The following is a 21,539-nucleotide window of genomic DNA, read 5'->3' as shown; positions in this document are numbered from 1 at the left end:
ATCCTAGATGCTGAGTCTAGGATCAACAGAAGTTAGCACTAAGAATGTATTAATTTACCCAATTGCATGTCTCTCCAATAGCCTCTGAACTGGTATGGTTAACTTCCCAAGAAAGCGCTTGATGATTGGACGACTCTTGGCAAATTTGTCTTTAACCTCAATTTCCAGGACATCTGTTAGAAGTGCAACAAAAGAATATTTCTGGAAGGAAAGAACATATTTGACACCAGATCAATACACCTTTATTCAGAATGTATGTACATAATTATTACTATTATGCACTGAACTCCAAAAGCGATGATTGATGACAGCAGTTTCCATATTGCAAAATAATGTCAACACCATTTACTAAGCACTGCATTTCTGCATATGTAACTAGCCTCTCACAAAACCTATACCCTTGTATCATTCCTTGAAAACAATTGCTCAGTAAGAAACTGCACTGCATAAAAGCACCTCCATGGTCTTTGTCAGAAAGGAGAACGCAATGTATCCTAGTGCTTATTTCAATTTGCTTAGTAGAAAGCAAAAAGAGAAGGAATCCTTGCTGTACTCTATTGGGTTATACAGAGCAGCCAGGTCAATGCAGGAGGAAGGATGAAAATGTCTCACTCCAGGCTGTGTTTAGTGAACTTCCCTTCCAACACCACGCTTGGCATCAATTTTTTGTATGCATGACAGGAAGCCAAAGGGCAATGCATATACAGTATCTTCAGGAGCCCTGTAACTAAAGGAGAAGAGTTTTCTATAGATTTTTGCCCCAACGTTCACAAATCTTCTCAGCAAGCTCCAAGAGAACACTTTTCTGCACTTAGGGCCTTTAAACAACATGGTGCTAATTTATAAAAGATTTCTTGATGTCTGGTAAGATCACTTTTCCACCTTTCCCTACGAGTGAACATTTTCACAGTTACTCTTTTCAGTCTAGCATCAATTTTCGTGCAGTTTATGAATACTTCACCTTTGAGATCTTGTCTGGTCCATCAAGTCTGCCTGAAAATGGCCAAAAGATTCAAAAGTGGTATAGGGCAAATATATGCACAGGCATGTTGGCAGATGCACACACATACACGCAGGGTGAAAACAAATTCCCTTAGGGTAACAAGCTTAGGAACTAAAGATTTTTATTTTTCCCCTGGATTTTAAGATATTTCAAATAAACAAACAACAAAGTATGGTATAACCCATTCAGGAAACCCGAGGTCTTTGGGATATAACTATTACTATTTGCCATCTTTAAGACCTCTGAGCAAATCCCAACCCGAGTACAATGCCTCATACACACCTGGCTAGGCAGCTAAAGATGTTTTGAACAATATATAAAAGAATTGAAAAACTCTCCAGTTCAGCTGTAGACTTCAGCTAAATATATTCAAAAACAGCAATTAAATTGGGTCAGGAATGAAAACACTTTCTCATGCTGGGCAACTGTCAGAGCTGGGTTCCTGTGATAAACAGAACTTAAAAAATTGTCGCTCTCAGTTTGCTATAAAATTGTAAATTATTTTGCAGGAAAGAGTAGATGTAAAACAGAATCAATTCTGCACTACTAGGTCAGCATATGTAATGGGATCATAAGCTGCTGTCGTCAGAGCATTGCTACAGGGAAGATACAGCAGTTAAAGCAAGCTGATATAATGCGTGCACCAGTGAACATTATCACTTTTCTAATAAGCTTCAACACCAAGGAGAACTGGAGGAGAAAAAAGGGGAAAAGTAAGAGTAGATTTTCTTTCTATCTACTGGACAGAAGGACAGACAAAAAGAAAGATGAAGAATCAATTTAGAGATTAGAACCCTGATTATTTTGGTTTTTTTTAAGATTTTAAGACTTCCACATATCTACAGTCTTTCCCACAACAAAGTACCCCAGAGCAGTGTTAATGCTGGCCCTGTTCTGTTCTGCTTTACTGCTTGTTTGGTTTATGATTTGTGGGAACATTTTCGAAAGCCCACTCAATTTTTCAATCTTCCTAAAGAACACATTAACATTCATCAAACACAGTACAGGCATCTGCTCATTAGAAAACAGGAGCAGATCAAGAATGCTGCTCGCCAGTCCTGAAAGGGTTGTGGACTTCAGTCAGTGTTTTCACCTTGTTTCCCACTTAAATGTTTACCTTCAAAGGCACAACCTGGCTCTTCTGTGCTCAAAGAGAGTTGTGAGACTGAGTTCCTTCTCTAAGACCTGCACAGTTTACTGAATATAAACACATCTGGAAAACTGGCTTCTGCCAAACTGCCTCTTTTTCCCCCCACCCCTTTTCTGAGTGGTGCTGCAACTCCTCCCTGGGCTTTCCTCCCTCCAGCACTACATACAGAGGCTACAACCAAGAGCATCCCCTTCTGCCTGACAAAACGGAAAATTTGTCACCTGCTATACACAATGAGAATATCATTTCCAAATGAACAGTTGTTGCAATCACTAAGCACAAATGGTCACTTATTGTACCTTTTCTTAAAGAGTCTTCTCACAACATATAATCCATTCTAATTAATTTATTTTTGCAATCTACAGAGCTGTTGAGCGAGTTCAACTCTTGTTAGCAGAGAAGGGAATGAAAAACTCACAGCAGTGCAGCTTCAATATGCAGATGATAGCTGTTTCTATCCAACAACAGGGTTCCTAAAATTACTACAATTTCTGTCAGTTTAAATAACTAGCTACAAAATAAGCTCCCAGCCTTCAGAGAGTAAGGAGTAATGCATAAAGAGAAAATGTAGGGCTGGTGCGCTGCATCAGCTCTCAAAAGGGATCCATTACCTCTCTGTGCCAGACAGGATTAGTTGTGTTACTGATGATAGTCGACCTTCTTTCCTGGCCATGATGAGCAAATGTAGGAAATGTACTTTTCTTGCCTGGCTGAATGGACATCTTTAGATAAGGATCAGGGTTGAAGAACATGCCTTTTTTAAGTCCAACTGCTCTAATATCTATAAAGCAAAACAAAAAGGAAGGAAAAAGGAATTGAGTAAACTAAAGCTAGTTCACAAAGTAGCACATTCCTAAAATACTACCATAAAATACTAAATAAAGCAACTTAAATTTACTCATACGTTAACTGGATCCAGTGTACAGAAGACAGTTAAAGCAGGAAGTCAATGTTTTCCCAAGAGAACATAGGGAGGAAAGGTATCAACAGCCCCATTTACGTTTTAGCCTCCAGTCATTTGTGAAACAAAAAGCATGAACTTGTAAATCACCTACTAAGGTTTTTCTCAGTATGTAAGGTATTTCCACTCTTAAAAAGAAAAACCAAAAACCACAAAAAAAACATCACACAATACTTGTTCTGTTTCTGGGTAAGGAGCAAGATAAAAAACTGTATGGGAGGCAATGTAGTGAACTCGCACTTTCCCAAAGTTGAGACTTTGATAAATATAGCTTCAAATATTCATTAGCAACATTGCTCTGGAGTATGATGCACATTTTCTCTCAACTTAGAAAAAGATAGATTCTCTCACATAAAAGGAGGCAAAGTTTTCTGAAAATGCTTCTTTCTTCCTAGGGAAACCTCAGTACTGCAGCCCCTGTAACTTGCAACAATAATTTCCTCAGGTGCATATTCTCATGCCCAAGGACTTCAACGACAGTGCAAGCTTCAACAAGAACAAAAGAAGTATTTTGTTTACATAATATTAGATTTTAGACTTAACTGTAAAATGTTTCTCTGTTTAGGTTTGCTGAAGCACAAGATTTTAGTATATTTCTCCATTAGGTACCCCAATAAGTTGCATGCATTCTTCGTGACTCTAATACAACTGGCACATATACACTTAGATGAGCGGTTTATAAACGCAGTAAAAATTCACTGCACTAAAATGAAATGCCACACCTGTGGATTCAGTAAAAAAAATTAAAATAATAATAATAATCCTACCCACCACTCAAAATTAAGCTACTGTGAGTAGAAAAACCATGAAATAAAGGATAATTGACTTTAAAAGTAACAACTTTGCATGTGCAAATGAACAACCAAAAAAAGTGGTCCAGGAAATATGTTACAGACCTATCAGCCAATACTCCTTTCAAAATTAAATTAAGGGACTCCTCAGGCTGAGTCATAACCTTCTATTAAACTCAACAGGTTTCTGAGAATTCACAAAAACTATTTGTATAGTACTCTATGTAAGTCTATACAACCTATCAGCTCTATCCTATATAACTGCTGTAAGCCCATTTCAAAAAGCAGGGGGTTTTTTCTGCTTTACCCCAACCATCTCTAAATGTTTTCGTTGTCAGCTCTTCAAGATTCAGAAGCAATTTCTTCTGTCTTTGCTCAAGTGGAATATGCTTCAGTCTCACACAAGACTTCCCATGGAATAAAGTGCTAATCAAAACAAGGGAAGCTGGTAGACTGTACCCCTGCAGCTATTCTGCTGTAGCGACAGCTTAGCTCTGTTACAAGTAAAGATTTTTTCCTTTCTAAACCACCATTTGCAGCCACTGCTTTTTTACTACTTCAAGTGATATAAACAGGCTTGCATTTTATTTAGAGGCTAAGTCTTCCACTCTTCAACCTGAGAGGAACTGTCCCTTGTGCAAACGGGAAATTTCTCCAAATTTTTCATGCTGAGACCCATCAAATCCATTTCTTTCACTCCTGGAGATTCATGAGACTGACTTGTTTTCAACAAGAAGAAGTTCTAAAGAAATGACATCTTTCAAGCCACTAGAGTGTGCTCCTACAGAGGCTAATAAAGTAAGTGTTCTATCTTTGATGTTATTTAAAACAGTAAATTTATATTTTTTTTTAGCAATAAGTTGTAAAATAGGGTAGTGTTGGTTTTTACCTGATAGGGTAAAGCTGACTAATTTCCTAGAGTGCTGGGCTCCAGAAGCACCTTCATCCGTGCCTTCTACTCCCATCTAAAGAGGAGAAAAAAATGAAATATACCACAGAAGTTTTCATCTGCTTTGTATATGCTTGAGGATGATAATGTAATTGTAAGGTAGTATGAAGGGGAAGAATCTGACCAACTATTGCTCAATACCACTGACAGGCAAAGCTACAGCATTCATTTCTAGGAAAATATCTATTATTTATGCCACAGAGTGCTAATACACCAGTACTTGGAATCTTGCAAACAGAACATGTATAGGCTAATACATGTGCAGACACCAGTAACCAGAGAAAAAGAGACTACATTTTCTTACAGGTTTCCCTTTTGTAAAATACAATCAACAGCATGGATTGGTAATACATACCAAAGCACTGAGCTGGTCAGTGACAGCGTGTGTAACTTGTCACTTTCCACAAATAGACAATTTACTGTGCAACAAAAAAAGCAAAGACATCAAAGAGAGACTAACAAAGGCCTTCATATCTATGAACAAAAGTGCATCAGATATCTAAATATGAATGTGGTCTAAAAGCTTATGCTCCACAGATTTAATGGTATGCTTTTTACTGAAATCCCTCCTTCGGTAAAGCACTACTTCAAAATACAAAGTTTCTCATGTGTTAATGACTTATTAATGTCTAGCTCTTTCAACCAGCAGAAGAATTTGTCTTTCAAGACAGAGAGAGATGTGCATCCAGCTGAATAATCTATCATGAAGACATCCATGGAGCTATCTTCAAGTCAAACTGTTCTCCAGGTAGGCACCGCACTCACTCCCAAGCAGAAGAGGTGACACAGCCTGACAAAAAAGCTTCAGCCAAATATGGTGCTGGAGATTAATAGTAGTGATAGAACAGGAAGTCACCTGATTTATTCAATGATTAAAAAAAAAATAAGCTGAATAAAAACTTGCATGTCGATGTGTGTAGAGGAAGTATGTAAAGCAGTTCTGAGCAGTTGAACCCGTTGTTTGAAGTTAACGTATCGATAAATCATTTCTGGCACCATGGTAGCCATGAGGAACCCGCTTTGCATTCTGTTTAATATTGCTTTAAGTCATTACCTTTCAAATACTTCCCACAATGATCAGCAAGCGCATTGGAGTTTCACTGGAATTAGCAAACACACAGAAATTCTCCCATTGCAAAACTCTAATAATTCGTACGTAACAAGCAGTCAAACAAAGTGATGAAGAAAAAGTGATGACGTTGATGTCTGTTGTCCCCATGGGCTTCAGCCCCACAGTCTTGTGAGGGAACACACTGTGCCAGCAAGTGCTGCCACTGACCAACCAGCCCGGCCCTCTCCCTCACTGCTGGCTTCACGATCCACCACCGATCCCAGGGTAAGACTCTTCTCACTACAGTGCTCGAAAGTATCACTTTCCCACCCAGCACGACATCATCATCCCAGTGACTTTCTATGGAAAAGGAAGTCCATAAGCAGTGACATCTGATAGTCAAATTAGGAGGGTACCAAAGCAATGGGTTCATTCCAGCCGTATCAGTGTCCCTTCATCTACAGACAGATTCCCTGGAAGCAGCAAGGGGGGCATCCCCCTGGGATGGTGATGCTGCCCAGGCAAGGCCAAAGAAACACTATGCATTTCACTGTACTCTTTTGGAGCTTATTGTTAACACGCAATGTTTTCTTCCTAAAACATTTGTTATTCACCCACAAAAAGACCTTCCTCATTCTATACCTATTTTTCTGCTACATCACTGACTCTGAGCAATATTGTTTACACTCCTAATCATTACTTCGTTATATAGAAAATAGGATTTGCCCACAATTCAGCTATAATATAATGAATTGTAACAGTGTTCCCTAGCACTTCCACGGTTTTTCTATACACCCTTTTCTGTTCCCTTACGACCTGAACAGCAATTTCAATTTTTCCGCACCAAGCAGAAAATTTCATCCCAGCATACATGCTTAGATTTTTTTCACTACAAAGGCTTCCTCATCTGGGGTAACACAGCATTTCTCAGTGCTAGATCAGCCCTTGCATTTCCACTGGTTCAAACGAACACAACGGAATGCTAGTTGCTAATCCAAAAATGGGATGGACTGAAATGCCTGGTGTGATACGCCATCAGTACAAGGAAAGCCAGAAACACGTCCTCCACCAAACCATGTAATGCAAAAACACAGAATGATTCAAGTAAGCAGGTAACTTATTGCAGCTAAAAAAAAAAAAAAAAAAAGAAAAAAGAGAGTGGGCATGTCATGACTCTCTTACCACTGCCATGAACAGCATTTCTCTAGCAACAGACAAACAGACATGACCAGTGCTAAGAGAACAAAGTATTCTCTACTACACGGTGCTTAAGCTGAACACCAAAACCATGAAAATGGTGTGAGGTATTACCATAGTAATAGGTGTACTTATGTACAACTAACCCCATATGATATTTTTAGGAAGTCTCATCTGAGCTGTCATATGACATTCTCATCAGGGAAAAAAAACCAGCTCACTATTACTGGAAGTCTATACTGTCAGTGCAAACAAAAATGTTTCCATAAAATTAAACCTTCTAGTAGTAGCGTAAATGCTGTAGAATACCCAGGACGCTCTGCTACCTTTCAAAGGAAAGAAATTTAAATAGTGACAGCCAGTTAAACACCCAGGATTGACCAATGACTCTGAAAGACAGGTCTTCAGTTAATAAATGCATACTGAATCACAGAAGTTCAGATGTCCTTTTGAGCACTGAATCTCAAAAACATTGGTGGCTATTATCACAAGGTCAAGAAAACACACAAGTTCAAACAGTTTCTCCATCCAGTATAATTACTCTGTTTCTCAGTAACAATACAGTGCAGCACGTAGCCCATTTTAAGGGTTACATTGAGATGCATTTTTTCCTTTGTTCGAAGTCAGGCTACCTTACAGACTGCAGTTTATACATTGATATTAAAGACAGTGGCTGTCAAACTCATTAACTGTAACACATTTTCTTCTGTAAAATATCAAGAGTTGAGATGCCTGCTGCGAAATGGTATTATTCATAGTCAGATCTGACAAAGATCTGACAATTAAATGATGCTATCACCCAGATCTGTAATTCTAAGAAAAAGAAAAAACATTTGGTCTATAAAGTCTAGTATAGCACATACAATATCATGTAGGCATAACATGCACCTGTATATAATATACAACCCTGAAAAGGCGCAGGATCAGAATAAAAGCTCTTCAGTCTGAGTAACTTGTGTTCTACAGTATCTTCAGCGCTGCAGTTGTCAAGACAACATCCTAACAGACGTGATCTTTGTCAGCTGGTATCAATGAATAAATGCACTGTGAAACTTCATGCCAACTGAAGAACTAGCCTATTAGATAAATTACTTCCAATACATATTTAAACAACTAAAACTTTTACTATTTCAAAAGAACAAGTCTCATAATGAAAGTATAGTAAGGCAGCAATAATTCTTAACAGTCAGAGAATTATCTAGACTTCAGTGGTACACAAGCAATCAAAAAAATGAATAATTTTTGCAAGAACAGAGTTTTGTCCAGTCTCATTTTTATACTAATAATTACTATCTCAGCAACAATTTCATCTTTAATACTAAGACATAAGAAGACTTTTAATAAGGATTGAGGATTAATAAGTTTGAGTTAAATAACCAGTGTGAAAAATTTCTATTATGGTGTTAAATTACAGCAAACTAAGCTGCAAAATTTAAAGCAAGCAAAATCAAGTCCTTAGCATAATAGATTTCAACTAAGCTCAATGATTTTAATGTCATTTTACAATGAAAAACACAAAACCAAGAAAAGCATTTCCCAATTTTAATGATTTCTTTCAGGCAATATAGTTTTTTGCAAAAACTGCAGTTAATGATAAAATTAGAAAATATAGCAATAGGTTTATCTGACAGTTAATACTATCATCTTATAAAAATCCAATGAAGTAATGGGCTAAACTTACCATCACAGCAGGGTTTTTCACAGTGATACATGGAGTAGTAGCTCGGAGGGCTCCACTAACACCATGGTAATATTTAAAACAGATCTTTATTTCAGCTGAAAAACAAAACAAAAATCGCATTAAACTCTTCACGACTGACCCCAGGCAAAAAAGAGACAAAGAAAGGAACACATGCACACAGGGAGTCACAGTTCACTTCTGTTCATGGAGTCTGAGTTTGGGCAGTTCCCCAATACATCTTTGTTGTAAAAGCATGCAAGTAACTGTAACTGAAAGATATTTTCTCTCCATCCGTAGAAAACTGGAAACTTGACTCAAAACATCTTGAATAGACTTTTTAGGTAAAGAACTGGTAAATGTTCCTGTTTGCTTTTAACTATATTTCTACTCAGTCAGTAAAAAATGACCAGCTCATTTTTTCCAGCTCTTACAGCAAGACAGTCATGGTCACTTCTGGGTAAGAAATGTCTAAGTATTCACAAGCCATAATTCACACAAAGCCACTTCTGTATGTTTTGTATGGGTCCAGAGGGAAGGAAATGAGATTGGTGTAGATCTCTGAAGACATGTTCATTTTAACGTAATAGAGGTAATATGAATTGCTATTTTTCAGCAGATTTGTAAGTTGCAAACCAAAAAATAATTACACATATGTTTTATTCTTAAATTATTTAATCATAAAATGGGACCTCTCTCTACAGCGTTACAGACCGAGGCAGTGCTACAGGTATTATATCTTGTTAATCGAGGAAATAGTCAAAGCAACTGCTTTTTTCGCTTCTCAAACAGAGGGTTACATATTTTGATGAATGCATTAACATATATTATGCTGACATTATGATTTAAACACTGGCATCTTTTTTAGGCAGTTTGAACAGTTTGGTTTTTTCAGGTTTAGTGTTTTTTTTTTTTCAGATGGAAGCAGTAACTCTCAACTGAACTGCTTACCCCTCCAGGAATTGTGATAGAAGGTAGAAGAGCACAGGTGAACATGTGCTAAGTGCCCCAAGACCTCGAGCAGCAGCGGCCAGGGAACATGCCTTGCACTTCTTTTTCCTAACCTTAGGCAAGGGGCACAGAGAACAGAAAGACAAGTGCCCCACCATTCTCTTGCAGCCAAAAACAGGATTGCAGAGAATCAGGGTGGAGACTTAGCATATATTTTCCTGGATACAACCCTATTTGCTGTAAGATAACTGTGCTTTTTGTTGATTGGAGGAGAAATCATTAAATCATCTATTCCAATCATTATTGTGCTCTTTGCTGCCCCTTCTTGCCTTCACAAAATGAATGTTGACTTATGGACTCCAGAAGCATACACAGTACCCCAGCATCGTCCTCAACAAAGCTGAATGGTTCTAAAAGATGCTCCTCTGCTTCTATATCCAAGAAATGCATTACAGCTTCTCGTCACAGGTTAACATAGCATGTTGATGTCGAGGTGCAGAACACATGGCCTATGTGCCTTTCATTCTGAATTCAGCAATATCAAAATCAATTTTATTTAGCTGTGCCTAACTTGCTAAACCATCCTATATGGGTCTTCAATTGCTTTTATCCACTCCACTCATTCTCTTATCATCCACAAATGAAATCAGGGTGAAGCCTGGATTTCAAACTACTGATGACAATGTTAAAAAGCACTGCATCTTTTATTAACTCCTCTAGGGTCTAAGATTTTACTTTTTATGTAACCTGTCAAACCTTTGACTATAATTTAGTATGCTAATCCAAAAATATTCCTGATCCTGGTAAAAAAAAAAAAAAAAGAGACTAAATAGACACAACTTGAGGATGAGACAAATGGTCACCTTTCCTGTGTTCCAATATAAAGTGCGTCAAGCTTCCTTCAGGTACGTGTCATGCAACTTCTTCCAGAGTCTGACACATGTTTCTGGTCCCACTGAATAAAGTTTTGTTTGCTAAACTGCATTTACTGCAAACAAAAGAGTGTTATATTTAACCAAAGCCTGACCTCCACTGTTGTTTCTCTGCATTCCTCCAGCCCAGCAGAACAGCTATAATTATGGCCGCCCTTGACCCTGTGGGATTTTCCCTATCTGGAACAATCTCTCTGTTTTCCTTCTCCATTGGGATAACTCTTCTGCATGAGGTTGATAAGGATTTACTCCTGGGTACAGAAATGGCCCCAGGCAGGCACAAATTACAACAGTCAGTTCAGACAGACCAGGGGATGTGCGTGAAAGTTTTGGCAGTTCCATTCCTCTAACTGCGTTTAACAACGTCAGTATACAAAACTGCTATGTTTTCTATAAGGTTTTGAGACATACAGCACGATTCCTTGAGGGCTGAGGTATTTAATTACTGCAGGATAAAATACCCACTTATCCCTACTCAGAAGCATCAGAAATCCATTCTGCAAGCCTGCTAAGCCAAAAAGGATTGATTATTTATTTATTTTTAAATTTGCTGCTGTTATACGTCAACGTTTATTTACTATCTTCCTCCCAGAACAAAGAGGAGGCACCTCAGAACTACCCTTCAAAGGAAAGTGACTGGCTGACAGTGCCTCCAGGGGCTTAATAGGTGGAGGAGCTGCTGGTCCCACTTCCTCCTCCTCACAGCTGAGTTCACACACACAGTCAAAAACATGCTCTGTCTACCACAACCTCTACAGCAAAATTCAAAATGCAAACAGGATTTCTAATCACCTACAAAGGATTATCAGACCTAAAAATTATGGGTCAGGACCTAAGGGTTCTTCCTAGACTGAGCAACTCTGTTGACCTACCAACAATACTTATACCCAAACGGACACACAAGAACTTCTGGCTCACATAAAATTGGGGTTTTGGCACCTGTGAAAGTTGGTAGGATTTAAACCAAGTGCTGGACTCTTCATATTGTACAATATGCATATTAAGTAACCAGGACTCAGGTCTTGAGCATCATTTAATCACACTGTGAATGTATTATGACTACATGAGAGAATGGCAAGACGAACTATTTCACCAAGACTTCTGCTTTCCAGCTCCATTTCTCAACTCTATTGCAACCCAAACTTTATTTTTCAGAGAATTTTTGAAGCTGCTGTTTATTCAGTCTGCTGTCATTGGCTACCGTTTCTCAGTTCATCACTTCTGAAAAGAACCTAGCAATGGAAAGGTTATCAGCTGCTGCTTCTATTCACAGTCAGTCAATAAAGTGACAGTAGCAGAAGTTTGTTGTATGTTCTCCCTACACTGACGTGTACATTCCTTGAAAGGCTGAAATGCAATGCTACGAGCTTCGGATCCTAGGATTTCTTTCTCCCAATGACTTCTACAAGCACACAGTACTTTTCAATACCTGTATGCAGCTGGTGATAGAAGAATACAATGTTTGATTTAAAAAACAGATCTGATGATACCTTTTTATACAAACTAAACTTAAAAAAAATTATCATACAATCTTCAGGATTAACTGCTAGAAATAATTAGAGAAAGCAGAGCACTCAGAAACACAGCGTGGAGACTTTTTCTCCCACTTCCCAAGAGAAGCACCATTGATTTGGTTTGGGCTTTATAAAGCACTACACACAGGAACGGCAGACTTGCCATTACCATTGTGTTGATGGGATTAACACAAGAGAAGCTGTGATCAAAATTCAGTACGAAATTGTAAAACGGGCTACCCATCACAAGCATGCAGACATTGCCAATGTGAATGTGGGTTTGCAAGACTGGATATTGTATATAGCAAGAACGCAATCCCTTCATGGAACCAGAGGCAGCTAAGCAATTTTTTTTGTGACTAATAATGCTAGAAACTGCAGTTAATACTTAACAATAAAAGAAATCTCAAAGGAAGCCTGTCAGTTCAAAACAGCTGAGGATCTAACGTTTTGACATTTCTTGTACTGTGTTACGAGAAAAAAAAATGTTGATTAGAGCAGTTTTTCTTGATGACTGATGGATTCCTGAGCTCCAGATATATTGAAAATAGGTATCTGTGGCTGTTCCTGATCTCAGCCTACTATCTATAAATAAGGCCCCATAAATACACAGACCTCTTCAGAAACCGTAAGTTAAATTACCTGCAAACAGAGTTGAGTTCAAGACCATATCAATACACAAGCTTCTTCTGAACTTCTCCATACTACAAACTGCACAATAGCATGCATCACCTACAGAGTTATCCCAGTCTCTTTCATTCCTCCTACCACCTTGCTTTCATGTGTTTGCTTTAGGGAAAAACTTGCACTTCTCTTTTTTCTTTCCTACTTCTTCCCTCAAAGAGCTAATTAGCTCGCTTTGTATGTGATCCGTAATGAAAAAGTTAAGAGCAGTAAATCCAGCAAAGGAAAGACATCTGTACCTGACCACAGGACTGTTTTCTGTCTTATTCAAGAAAAATATGACATTTCAGAACAAAAAGTATCTTCACTGGGGGGGGGGGAAGACTGTACCTAGCTCTGTGTCCCTGGTAACATATATGCGCCATTATCACTGACATGCCTCCAGAAATGATATACACAAGAAATTCTTTCATTTAAAAATGAGGAAAAAAATGGAATTGAGGTAACTATGATTCTTTAAAAGATACTACACAGTCATATAAAATGTTCTATATATATGTTAATTAATCTGAATACTCTGTAAAACCATAATCCCCTTCTTTAGAAGCCAATAGCTGTTATCATTTTATAACCATAGTTTTATAGCTTAGGTCTGTTACATAAAAATGTTGGAATTAACAAAGGTTTCTGGGACTCAAACATTGACATTTGAATTTCAAAAGAATTCCTGCATGAAATTATAGTGCTGTACTTCCCTCTGTGGACCAAACACTCTTGCCTATTCAATAATAAAGAGATCAGCTTACACCAAATAATAGCTTGCTTTTAAAACATCTTTTTTTATATCATAAAACAGCTAGATTTTAAAACTAATTCCCTGAAGTCCCCCGCTTCAACTACCTTTTTACTGCCTTTAATACTTTAACTTGGCCCATCGAAAAATTGCTTTAGGACAGGAAGATACTCAGAATACATAAACGTAGAATGCATAAACACATGAAGATAATTCTAGAAGAATGCATTCTTTCCAGGAGAGTGATAATACAGGAAAACAAATGTGTTCGCTATAAGAGCAATAAGCTCCAGATATACCCTAGTCAAATGAAACGCCTGCAGCAGAGGTGGAATCACCCCACACTCCACTGAGAAGGGATGGGCAGAGACATCTCCAAAAGACAAGTCAAAGCCTGGATGAGTGAAGGTAAACAGTGCTCCTGGCTGACTGCATGGAAATTGCAGAGCAGTTAATACTTCCTGGACACGGCAGTTAGATGCCAGAAGTTATTTGGGTTGAATCCATGGCTCTCTGCAGATATAAATATATGCCCTCCAACATTCAATGAGGAAAAAGCCAACATCAAACAAACTCATCTGAAAAATATGAAAGCGTGGTCCATAATACTTAGTTAAGAAAACTTTGTCACTAGAACAAACTAAGTCACTCACATTGAGGCTTTACAAAGCTATAAAGGGAGATGCAATACAGGAAAAAGGCACTGGGTGAAACCCTAATTTTTCCCAGCTGAACCCAAACACCTCATAGACAACTGCAGGAATTTGGAAGTGCTCTGCACATCCTACCAGCTGAATTTCTTTCCCTTAGTGTGACAGTTCAGTGAACAGAACCTTTTTGCTTGGACATTTAGCATTCAATTCTCTGCATCACTTTAACCGTGTACCTTTTTGATTACTTCCTACTGGGAATAGCACAGCGTAGCAAGCAGCAGCAGAACGCAAGTGCCAAAGCTGGCTGCCTCCGGGTACTTGCTGGCTGTCTCAGCAGGTACATCACAGAATTTACTTTACAGAAGGAATGATAAAAAAAGGAAACCTAGAAAGTGACTTAAGCAGACTTACAGAAAGCCTTTTAGATAAACTAAGATCAATAACAGAAAATGTTTGTCCCAGTGTTCTCTCTTCATCTAACCTGCTTCAAAGGAATCTGCTTGAACAAATGGTTTTTCAGATAACAGAGTCTACCTATCCCTGCCAGCCCCAGTCAGTCTTATTTACAGTTGTGAGCATTGCCTATTATATTCCAGTTTGGCAAAGCATTTAATTATGATCTAACCTTTCAAACAAAACACCGGGGGTATTATGTGCATAAGGAAGTCAACAAGGCTTGCCACAAATGTAAAAATGTAAAAAATACATGACCTGATCCTGTTTCAGTTATTTGTGACACTCAAAAATAGCTGTTAAGAGACATCAGATATAAATAGTAGAATAATAGAAGTATTTCTAACTCAGTGAATGTGTTTATAAATAGGGTAGCAACAATAACCATGAGTCCCCATATAGACCACTAAAAGGGCACTCGTTGCAGGGCACTATACAGGCAAGTGTCCCGGGCTCAGAACAATTCCATGTGAGAAAACAATGACCTTTACAGAATTTAATTTAAATGGTCAAAAAATATAAAGTAATGAATTATGTTCACAGAATATTCATTAACATTGACCATTTTGGTCAAAACCACTAACAATACTACATTGCGCTCATATCTCTAGTAACAACAACTCTCTGCTACTGCAGCCCTTAAAAGCTAAAAGCACATCAGGTTCAATTATTAAACTGGTATTTTTTTTCCTTTCAATATATATTAGCTTTTTTAACAAAAAAGGGAGCTGGGAGTCTGCTCTGCTAGTTACAAAGTATAACAGTTTAGGTCTCAATACACTATTTTTGCCAAAGTTGCAATTTCCTGGAAATAGGGACTGAATACAGGGAACTCCACACAAAACCTCACTTGTAACATACCAGTGTAATGCAAACACACATATTACCATGTTTTCTGAATATATATCATAGTCTACTCATGCCACAAACCCAAGATTTTAAATACAAAACAGAGAGCATCTGTGCATGCAGTCACTGCCTCTGAGGATTGCAGTGTGGCACCAGGAGTAGTTTAACCACGAACATCCCAAGGGTGATTTGGAAATGATTGATGTGACAATACTGGCAGTCTTTGGATGAATCCCAACAGCTGCCACTACAGATTACTGTTCAAGACAAAGCCATAGCATTGGTAAATAAAAATATATGCAGATCAATATATTTCTATTCTACCCACAGTAATGACTATGACATCAAATGTCATAAATAACAACAAAGACATTCCACTACAAGTAGGTGAAGGTGTTTCTTGTGGATACTGTAATTAATAATCATGGGACCAAGGCTGTAACTTATAAATACAAGTCCATTACAGTCTCAAAGGAAGCTCTTGGCCTATGCCTGTACTAATAAACCAGGCAGGACCATGGTGGGGACTGAAGTGCGACCACACAACCACCACTGACACAGGGAGAAGGGCTGGCTGCAGGGACACCAGCTACGCTGTGTCACTTGCTCCCAGCAGCAGAAAATAGCCCCTGGCCTGTTTTGCCTACTAGAACATGCACAGCTTTTAACTTCTGGGGACTTTGTATATAGAAGTACATAAGCACCAGTTACCTGTTGCATGAGAGTGACTGTATTATACTGAATCTCCCTCCCATGGCACCTCCAACATGACCTGTCCTTCCCCATACTGTAAAAACTTATTTAGAAGCCACAGTTTATAAATGAGTGGCAGCTTTTATCAACTACTCTTCATAAAACTCAAGCTTTCTTTCACGTGATTTTTCTATCACCGGCCTTTCCATGGATCATTTCATTCCATCTTTCTGCTAGCTCTGTTCTCCATAAGGAATGCCATCGTCTCTGTTCCACCATGATGCCCCTGCCACAAACTGCTACACCCATAGAAACACTCCATCATCTAAAAATCACTCCTGGGGCAACTGCAGCCTCCCCTTGCACCAGAGACTAAAGCTCATGACGTACTTAGGGACTGAACAGTCTGATGCCATGCTAAATACCAGATGATCATATCAAACGCAAAAGCATTAAGCTGTGTTGCACCATCACACTATTGTCACCTGTTCAGAATAATGCTCCTTGAACTTGTTGTTTCCTTTTACAGGAGAAGGACAAAAACTGTTTGTAGCGCTGCAGCCAAGTATAAGAACTCTTCTGTAGTTTACACAGCAAAACAACTTGAGGGAGCCACCTAGTGAGTCATTGTTTTCCTTCCCCCACGTTTTAGCAAGCCTCAGAGCTGGATGTTTTAAAGCCACCTCTACAATGTAAGGAAACAGCATCTTAGGCATATTGATGCTCAAATTCACCTTCTTGAATCTCTAAAATGGCTGAGTTCCTTTTCATGCTTACATAGCATTCCTGCTCCTTCTCCAGGGAAAAGAAAGAGGAACACCTGCCTCTGTACTGGCTGGCTCTTCGGTTCAGAGGCACTCACTTTGTCTTGAGGTGACAGCTTAACGACACCAGCTGTTTGTGATGGTGAGCTGGACTTCGTAGGTTGCAAGTATTTTCTTTCTTTCTTTCTCCTTTGCATACTCTTCCGCCCACCCCAGAGGCTGCTTCTATCTCTGGAATACATTAAGCTCATTTCTCATTATTTCACTGTTGATTCCTTTGATTCTCCCTTCTCAGGGTAGAGTCTACAGAATTTTTGGTGTTGATTTTTGTCTAAAGCAAGTGAGTTTTCTTTGATCATCCTTGTTTTGCTAATTTTGTATGCTGGGGGGGGGGGAATTAATGTCTGTTTTTAGTATGAAGATGGTGAGACTCTCCCTGCCCTTCTTTCAGCAGGTTACTTGATCTGAATAGAGCAGATGGCAAACTATGCCTTTATATGTTACTTGCTTGGAAAATAGGAGATGCTGAATCCACAGGGACAATAATGGATATGGATAGAAAAATGGATATGGATAGATAAATGGAATGAATAGAAAATTGAGTTACAAGACTGCAGAAACACAGTAATGTAAAATTCAGAAAAATGCTTATCCAAAGCCTACCTTCAAACATAAGCATAAATTCCACAGACCTCAGTGAAACTATCAATAAGTTTACAATTATGCTCATGGAAAAACATCTTCCCAAATTAAGGCATAAGATGCTTTTCTTAAAAGATATAAATCTGGCCCACAGAAGGAATCTGAGGCCCAATCCAGCTGACTCACACTGATTAACATTAATGCAATTAAAATGGAAATACTTCTGCAGGAGATTTGTTTGCACATGGCTTGTTAGCAGTGCTATCATCCTCTGCACTTTGCCCTTCAGAGAGGTTACCTTACTGGTGAAAAGATATGTGATGTCCCTAAGCTCTGACACTGCTAGGGAAAAACCACAATCAAAGCCTTTTGGATAATGTGCCTGCTGACTGATCTCCACTCATTGTTCAACATCAGTAACCTCTGTTCCTTTTCTTGCCAAAAAGTCAGACAACTTCAGGCCAGCTTTGACTGGAAATCGTAAAGGATTATTGTAATTATTTAGCGTATTAACTCTGTTTACAAGAGCAAGGAGTCTGCCAATCGTACAGGTATAGCAGACAGTTAGAATTTACTGCCCCCCTCTACTTCATACTGGTGAGAAATATTGTGCCTGGTTTTGGACCCCTAGGTTCAAGAGGATGAAGAGGGAACAGGCACAGGACTACAAAGATGGTTGGGATGGAAAAAATGTGACCTATGAGAAGAGGCTGAAGGAGCTGGCCTTGCTTTGTCTAGTGAAGAGGAAGTTAAAGCAAGACAAATATTATAAACTCAACTCTTTCCAATACTATGAGAGGATTTTAAAAGGGGCAATGGCTCCAAATTTAAGCTTTTGCCATTCAGGTTGGATGCCAGAGAAATCTTTTTGGCTGGAACAATAGCGCAACACTGGAAAAGGTTACCTACAGCACATGTGACATCTCTGTCCTTGAAGGTTTTCAATACTGTGATTTTCAAACCACAGCTGACCACGTCAAGAGTTGACCCCAGTTAAGAGCAGGAGGTTGGATGCAAACAGCGTTCCTGTGCTGTGATTAGTCTCCAGCTGAGTTTAGACTGATCCATTTACACATTTTGTCCATGCTGCTTCCCCAGACCTTGTTGCCACTTATTGGAACTGCTGCTGTAAAAATTTGGGGACGTTGCTGCTGAATCTGGGAATGCTCCCCACTTGTTCCTTTCATTCCTAGAGAACCACGGTCAAGTTGGTAATGGTCTGCTGCATGTCATTACTGTGAGGAGTAAATATGACAAACTCCTAATACCATGGCCTCTATCTGATATATTCTGCCTCTTAGCAAAGGTATTTCTAAACACAAGAAATGTAGAACTGTAGAGTCCTTTCCAAAATTTGGAAAACAATGGCATGTTAAAGCATCAGAGACACCTTAACTTCAATCATCAGGCACATACTTACTGGGGATGTTAGCCTCTCCCCCTTGCTCCCTTGCTATGGAGTGGCATTACACGCAGCCCTACAGGGAGAGTACAAACTGTATCAGCACTGTGGCAGAAGAAAGAGGCTCACAGGGGAGCGGAGTCTGTCCCCGTGGCTGGCACAGGCTGGGCAGTGTCACTGTCTGCAGAGCACAGTGAGAACCCTGACAGCCCAGCTCTTCCCGCACGGCAGAGGCAGGAACACTGTGGTTGTACCTGAACTGTGCAGCCACCTGCTGCTCTTGCCTGAGCTGTGGAATTAAAAAAAAAAAAAAAAGAAAAAAAATGGGGAAAAAAAGAGCAACTGCCTGTAGTTGCATCAAGAGTGACCTCGCCACCTATAAGCTACAAGAAAAAGCCTGGCTGAGAAAATACGGTCACATATCAATGGTGCCTTCTAGTTTAAAAAGTGGAATTTGACATTCATTTAAGTGTTTCAGTGTAATTTTTGGCCTCTCACTAGAAACACAAGTGTCACTGGTGACATATTTATCTGCCATACTATGTGCTATAGCAACATATGCTCATAAACATTCCTTTTTACAGTTCTCAGTTGCTGCATAATTGCTTGTCTCTTGTTCATTGTATGGCAGCATTAGTAAAGCCAATGACAAGCAAAGAACATATATCCTTCCCTCTTTCTGTCAGTTGGTTGCAAAGTGCAAAGTCAGTTGCAGCTGATTTTAAGTCAAAACTACTAGTTCTTGAAGCATAAGCCTAAGTTACTCACATGAACTAAAAATGTTGTTCAAGGCCCTCATCTCCATGCATTATGGAGCAACACATAACCAGCTAAAATACACAAACATCCTTGAAGTCAAACTGCCCATATTGGCAATAATACTAATAGAGTATATGTATAAAACAGATAAGGCAATGAACTGTTCTAACATAACATTTTTATCTGCTTTAATATGCCACTGTCTCTGGCACCATCAAAGTTAATTAACTTGATCCTTATCTTCAGTTCAATCATTTCTTCCCGTAATGAACTCCTAACGAACTTAATTTTATCCTAGTAAAGCTTTCATGTTGTTAACAGAAATGTGCTGCATAACTCATAGAGTAAGTTGGCAGGATTCGATGATGAGTTCTAGAAATAAAAAATTTTAATAATTATTTATAGTACAGGGTATACAACACCTCTTGAAATGCATGTATTGCTGTTATATCAGTTAATTAGAATAAAAATTTCTGCCAAGACCTACAGTTAGCAACACTGCACTGTACAGTGAAGTAATAGAGTGGGAGCATTTTTTTTTTTAAATTTATGAAGGAAGATTCATTGCTGTGAGGCTAAACAGGTGGTAGAGCAGCTCAGAGCTCTTTTGGGACTGATTGCCACTTTGATGCTTGGCATATCAGAGTTTTCAGCAAGCTCAGATACAACATCCTAGGATTAGAACACCAATTTCTTTAGGGGATCATATGCTTTAGATGGTAAGAGAGCTCCTTTTCACCAAAAAGCAAGAAAAAACAAAGGAAAAAATAATAAACCTATTTTAAAAAAGCACACAGTCCAGTGGCTTAACTTCCTACAAATCCTGGTCGCCTAAGGGAGTGGCATAGCTCTCGCATTTGAAGCTTGGCTACCAATACTCCTAACAGAGTTCAACTGAAGACTTTTTGTTCCAGTCACTTAGGGACTCTCAATACCAAAAAACTGCTTAGTGGATTTCCCAACGCTACGAAACTTCAGCTGAGAAACCCTGATGCAACTGGACAGGAGGCTGCCACTTCCTAGAGACAAATCTAACCTTCATACTAACAAACACTACCAAGATACTAGCTTACTACCTTGTCCTTTATATGCATTTACCATTCATCTTTGGCCAGCTGAAACTTCAAACTTATTGGGAAGGGACTTCATCTTTCAATGCATATATACTATACGACATTGCACAAGGCAATTCCTTCCTCCCTTAAAAGAAGCATGCTGTCTAAGGACGTCCTTAGAATGCAAATGTACATCTAAGCTCAAGTCCACTTTTATAGTGTCCAAACACACTGGGAAATGCTGCCCCTTAGAGCAATACAATCAATTCCTTTGGCTTGTCAGAGGGATTGACAAAATGGATATCAAATGCCATCGCGTTGATCTGCATTGAGCATGCTCACCTTCAGATAAGCATTGGATAAATAGGTACTCACATTCCATAAAATAGGGGCCAGGTTCAATTCGCCATACAATTTGTCCTTTTTGCGTGCCAGTCACTCCCCGATTCTTGGAATCCCAAAAATTGGCTGGAGAGTTCTCATCTGCAAGAGGAAAGAAAAAAAAAATTGTCAAGTAGTATTTATAATAGTAGTGTTCTTAGTTTTCTGTTTGAAGAGGCCCAGATACAAAACATGACTTGTGTTAAAAAAAAAAAAAAAAAAAAAAAAAAAAAAAAAAAAAAAAAAAAAAGAGAGAACCTATGGGAAAAGCTTAAAAGTTTGAGTTTCCTCTGG

General features: G+C 38.8%; 1 protein-coding gene across 2 annotated transcripts in view; it reads right to left on the bottom strand.

Annotated features, from left to right (window-relative positions):
- Nucleotides 1-21,539, bottom strand: part of HECW2 (HECT, C2 and WW domain containing E3 ubiquitin protein ligase 2) — a 113,023-nt gene that overhangs the window by 59,355 nt on the left and 32,129 nt on the right. For both annotated transcript variants that reach the window (XM_014954567.1, XM_014954568.1), the window contains 5 exons: nucleotides 21,240-21,347; nucleotides 8,784-8,878; nucleotides 4,795-4,870; nucleotides 2,765-2,934; nucleotides 59-201 (listed from right to left, as the gene is read on the bottom strand). In XM_014954567.1, the coding sequence (XP_014810053.1) occupies nucleotides 59-201; nucleotides 2,765-2,934; nucleotides 4,795-4,870; nucleotides 8,784-8,878; nucleotides 21,240-21,347 (592 nt within the window). The remainder of the gene's footprint in view (nucleotides 1-58; nucleotides 202-2,764; nucleotides 2,935-4,794; nucleotides 4,871-8,783; nucleotides 8,879-21,239; nucleotides 21,348-21,539) is intronic.

Source organism: Calidris pugnax, unplaced genomic scaffold (assembly GCF_001431845.1).
Source record: "Calidris pugnax isolate Ruff unplaced genomic scaffold, ASM143184v1 scaffold103, whole genome shotgun sequence".
In the NCBI taxonomy this organism is placed as follows: Eukaryota; Metazoa; Chordata; class Aves; order Charadriiformes; family Scolopacidae; genus Calidris; species Calidris pugnax.
This window is presented reverse-complemented; position numbering and strand designations above follow the sequence as displayed.